Consider the following 4,687-nt stretch of genomic DNA (forward strand, 5'->3'; position numbering starts at 1 on the left):
TGTGATAGGCGATTGGGCCCTTAAAAACAAACAAACAAAAAATGGACCATATCCGCAACCAGCATGCACTTATGAGCCAGGCAGGTATGCATGAGGAACGTGAACAAATGCATGCATGGCATACCAATACACAAAAGCTTGCACGCAACATCGGCCGCATTAATTTCGTTTTCGGGCGCGGCTTCTTCGCATGAATGCGCGCACCGTTTTGCAACGAACACGCATTTTGTTTATTTTTTTCCCCTCTCTCTTCTTGTTCGTGCTCGAACGCGCGCAATACTTACCATATGCATACCAAACGAGGCACCACCTCGCACCGGCAGCCCAACACAGGCACACACAAAAAAATATTAATAATAAAAAATAACAACAAAACAGACAGACCGAGAGGGTACGGCTGGAGTACGTGGTCTCGCGTGCTCCCGTGCCCGAAGCAAACATGTAGGTGGTCCTGAGAAGGACCGTTTTGTGTTGCTTGCCTGACCGAGGCTGCGGCGCAGACAGCGGCCGAACTTAGGCGCTCTCGCCACGGATGCGCCGGGCCAGCTGGATGTCCTTTGGCATGATGGTAACACGCTTGGCCTGGATGGCACACAGGTTGCTGTCTTCGAAGAGACCGACCAGGTATGCCTCGCTGGCCTCCTGAAGGGCCATCACAGCCGAACTCTGGAATCGGAGGTCGGTCTTGAAATCCTGAGCGATTTCCCTCACCAAGCACTGGAACGGCAGCTTGCGGATGAGAAGTTCGGTCGACTTCTGGTAGCGGCGAATTTCACGAAGGGCCACGGTTCCAGGCCTGTAGCGATGCGGTTTCTTAACCCCTCCTGTGGCAGGTGCACTCTTGCGAGCAGCCTTGGTAGCAAGCTGCTTACGTGGAGCCTTCCCACCGGTGCTCTTACGGGCGGTTTGCTTGGTCCTGGCCATAGCGAACGGAGCGAGCGTCCGAAGTCGTCGACTGCCGGAGTGAAAATGACCCCTGCGCCGCGCGCGTCGTGCTTCGCCGCACTACTCTTCTCCTCTCCAACTCACCCGCCGATTGGCCAGCGCCGGCACAGCCGTCTCGGGCGGTGCGCGCGCCGCCGCCGTTCGCCAGGATGCTGGAGGAGGCACGTTTGCGCGCGGGCGCCTTGTTCGCGGCTAAGGAAAGCACATTCGCAGGCGGTTTAATTGAGTTTAAACACGACAGCATGCCGCGCTGTTCTCTTTCGTTTCAGCCAACACCACAATCTCGTTTATACCGCCGCGCGTCGCCAATTGCCAGTGCCGAGTGTGAGACCACACCACTAATCTCGACAGTGGTTAGCGCTCCACGCCCAACGCCATCGGAGCTGTTATCGCGATCTGCGCGCGACGCAGATGGGTGGCATGTTAAGGCTACATTATTGCTTGTCCACTGCCTTGCTTTGATCATGCTGATGCTCGTTTCACGAACTACAAGTGCGCGCCACGGTGCCTTCTCGAGGGGCAACTACATCGTGTTTTGGCCGCACTCGGCAGCAAACCGTCTCGCATGTGCACACATGCCAGTACCGCACTTTCCCGTCCACGCACAGAAGAACGCGAGGCCCGCAATCACCTCACAAGGTTAATGACAAACTCACGTATGGACTACCAGCACCACTTCAGAGTTACAGAGAAAACGATGCACTTCCGCTCTAAGAGCGAATTTGGAATACAATATTGACAGGTGTTGAACGCGCGTTAGGAGACCTGGACAACTAATTGGGGCCTCAAAACTGTGGATAGGCAAGCGGTACTTCCATATGTATGAAGGGTCCTTAAACAATATGTCAAGGTAGCATCAACCAATGCTTCGCAGGCGCGATCCCAAGCGCGGCTTCCCCGTGCCCCGTATTGGGTGCGCAGTTTTCGCACTTGCAAGGGACACCATGTTTTGACAAACAATCATCAAACGCAACACTTTGCCCCATACAGTGCGTACATTTCGTCAGCTAGCTTTTTCGATTGCATTCCCGCACGCAACTTCGCCACAGGATCGACGGCATCGATGTCATGTTATAGCGAAGCTCCAGCTCGGCAGCCGCCGGGAGAAATCTATTTCCTCGCCAACTAATTCACCGAATTTGGTGCGCCTAATTACGAGTAAAAGAAAATGTTCAAATGCCGCGCCTGCAACAGCGCGATTTTCAACTGATGCCGAGCGCTGCCTCTTTTTTCTTTACTATTTTTTTTCTCAGTGATTGTGGCAAACTGTGAAATGGAAGAGAGAACAAACAGTTCAACTGTGCGCTTTAAAGCTCCGTCACACAGCAATGGCACCGGATTTGGAAATTCTGTTAATTGCACAAGGCGATATGTATAAAGGGAACACAATTTATACGCCTCGATAAGATATACCAGTCATGTGTGAGTATGACTTTTACAATACCTTCACAGACATCACAGGCGTTTTCGATGGGATAAAATTTTTTAGACAGAACTTCCGTGAGTAGTTGCGTACAATTCACACGATCGCGGTACCGCTTTGTATTGTTGAGATATGAAACTTTGTACTTCTTAACCTGCCAGTACTCGTGCATTATGGAAGGGAAAAAAAGAGAGAAAGAGAGACGTCACCGCACCACCACACATTTTTCTCAGATGGAACAAGAAGCTTGTTTACATGGCTGCAGTAGTTCTCTCGTGACAACCCGTTGTTTTCTCTTGGGTGTGTTCCGATGCCTTACTTAGAGTTCACCTCCGAGCTACACGCACGACCGGTATGACCTCATTGCGCACTGTGTACGCCTTGCTTCATCCTCGGCTATTCCCTTTGCACGCGCATACCAGTGACTTCGTAGCAGTAATCATTACATAGACAAGAGAAAAGAAATAACCAAAAGTTCCGCGTTTCTTCAAAGCAAGAGGCCCGTACATTTTCTCTGACTGTTCCTTCCCCATTTGTTTACCTGTTTAGCCATCACCTCACTTTGCTAGATACATCAAGGCCATAGGAGCAGTTCCCGGTGGCTTCGTGGGACGAATGTAAAACAATAGGCGCGAGCTTGGCTTTCATTAAACGCAACACGAATGCGAAATCCGTGCAATGACGACGGCCGGCGTGTGTCAGCTTCCCTTACCTTGGCGTGCCAATATATGTGCCATGAGTGAGGGAGCCGGTTCGAATTCGGAATTTTTCTCTACAGCAGCTTGCACATTCACGATGTTCCAGGAATGCAGCGGCAGGAGGTAGTCTTGTGCACTTTGGCGCGTCCATGCCATTACGCAACCGCCTCACAGCGCGTAATACGCCGGACATAAGCTGCCACAAGGAGAAATGTTCACATGTAGGACAGGTGGCTCCCTCTGGCGGCGAAGAGTTCGACAAATACGTGATGCACCGCTCAAATCGCCCATCGGGCGGCCGCTCGTCCCTCTCTCTCTTATTCCCCCGTTCTCGCGGCGTGTGGCATACACAAATACGTTGCTCGAAAAAGTTTGTTTTCTTTAAATACAGCGCGTGTCCAGCGCCCGCTTCCTTACCGATCTAAGTATATGGCGCGAACAAGGGCCGCCCAGCATCGCCTACACGCACGCATGACGAAAGGGCCAGTCGTACAGAAATAACGAGAGAAAGTGAGTCTGCACTGTGCAAGCATATTTCTGTCTCAGTAAGCACACTTCACCGTTCTGCTCCTTTATTTTATTTTCCTCTTGTTTTGGGCAACTCAGCGGTGCATTGTCTTGCAAGAAGAGCCACGTTGGCCTCGAACCAACTGCTTATCACCTATAGCGCGCTGACAAGAAATGCCACTGTAACCCTGTACACAAGTATGAAAACAGCACGCGCCTCGGTGTCTACCGCGCGCACCCTCGTCCATTTGAATACAACGCAGTGAGCCCGGTTCTAGCGACAGCTACCTAGCTAATCTCACCTTTGCATTCATTTGCGTCGCTCAAAAGAGTTACACAATTGTGAATCGCACGGTGGTAGTTTACGGCCGCCCAGCTCGTAGGGCAAGAGGGCTGGCTCGTTATTGTTTCTCCGACGCACGCAAAACAACGAAGCCATGCGAATGCCGCTCAGACACAGCGTCGCGCGTAGGCTCAATCATTTAACGCTTGCACTGGAAAGAACAAATAACCGCCGTCTGTAAAAAACTCACTTTCAGCTGTTACACACTGGCCCGTGCCCGGCAATATTTTCCTCGCGCTTTGCTTCGCTGCGTACCCACAGGAGCTATTGTTGTGAAATATGGGGCTTAACATATAAAACTTACTTAACTTAAATGCGCCCGCTGACCGTCACGCTCGGCGTATGTATGTAACCGAGTGCTACTGCCCGGCTCATACTCTTCTCTAAGGGAGTAGAAGAAGCAAGCCATTTCAAAGCGACAAAAATACGCATCGACGAGCTTACGATTACCTCTGTCTTTTAATCATCAGTCCACTCTGGTTGCCTCAATCAGGGTCCAACCAAAGGCGACAACTGAGCTGCACGAACGACCGCCACGTCGCAACTCGGACAGACTGAGGGCGGGTGAAATGGGAGCAACACAACACACAGTGGCGAGCGCAAATGCAATCGAGCAAAGCTCGCCTTGCGAGGGCGAAAAACAATGCTACCACACCTTATGAATACATGCGGTTGCGCTCGCTCACCTGAACAAAGTTTACCGCGCGTGTCTCGTACGGCCGAACGCGAGATAATGGCATGCAAAAGAGGGTCAACGGAGCAGGAGATCGC

General features: G+C 51.7%; 1 protein-coding gene across 1 annotated transcript; it reads right to left on the bottom strand.

Annotated features, from left to right (window-relative positions):
- Nucleotides 1-513: 513 nt before the first annotated feature.
- Nucleotides 514-924, bottom strand: LOC142588979 (histone H3-like). The gene has a single exon (XM_075700774.1). It carries the CDS (start codon nucleotides 922-924, stop codon nucleotides 514-516), a length of 411 nt encoding a protein of 136 aa, XP_075556889.1.
- Nucleotides 925-4,687: the final 3,763 nt, after the last annotated feature.

The sequence above is a fragment of the Dermacentor variabilis genome, chromosome 7 (genome assembly GCF_050947875.1).
Source record: "Dermacentor variabilis isolate Ectoservices chromosome 7, ASM5094787v1, whole genome shotgun sequence".
Classification (NCBI taxonomy): Eukaryota; Metazoa; Arthropoda; class Arachnida; order Ixodida; family Ixodidae; genus Dermacentor; species Dermacentor variabilis.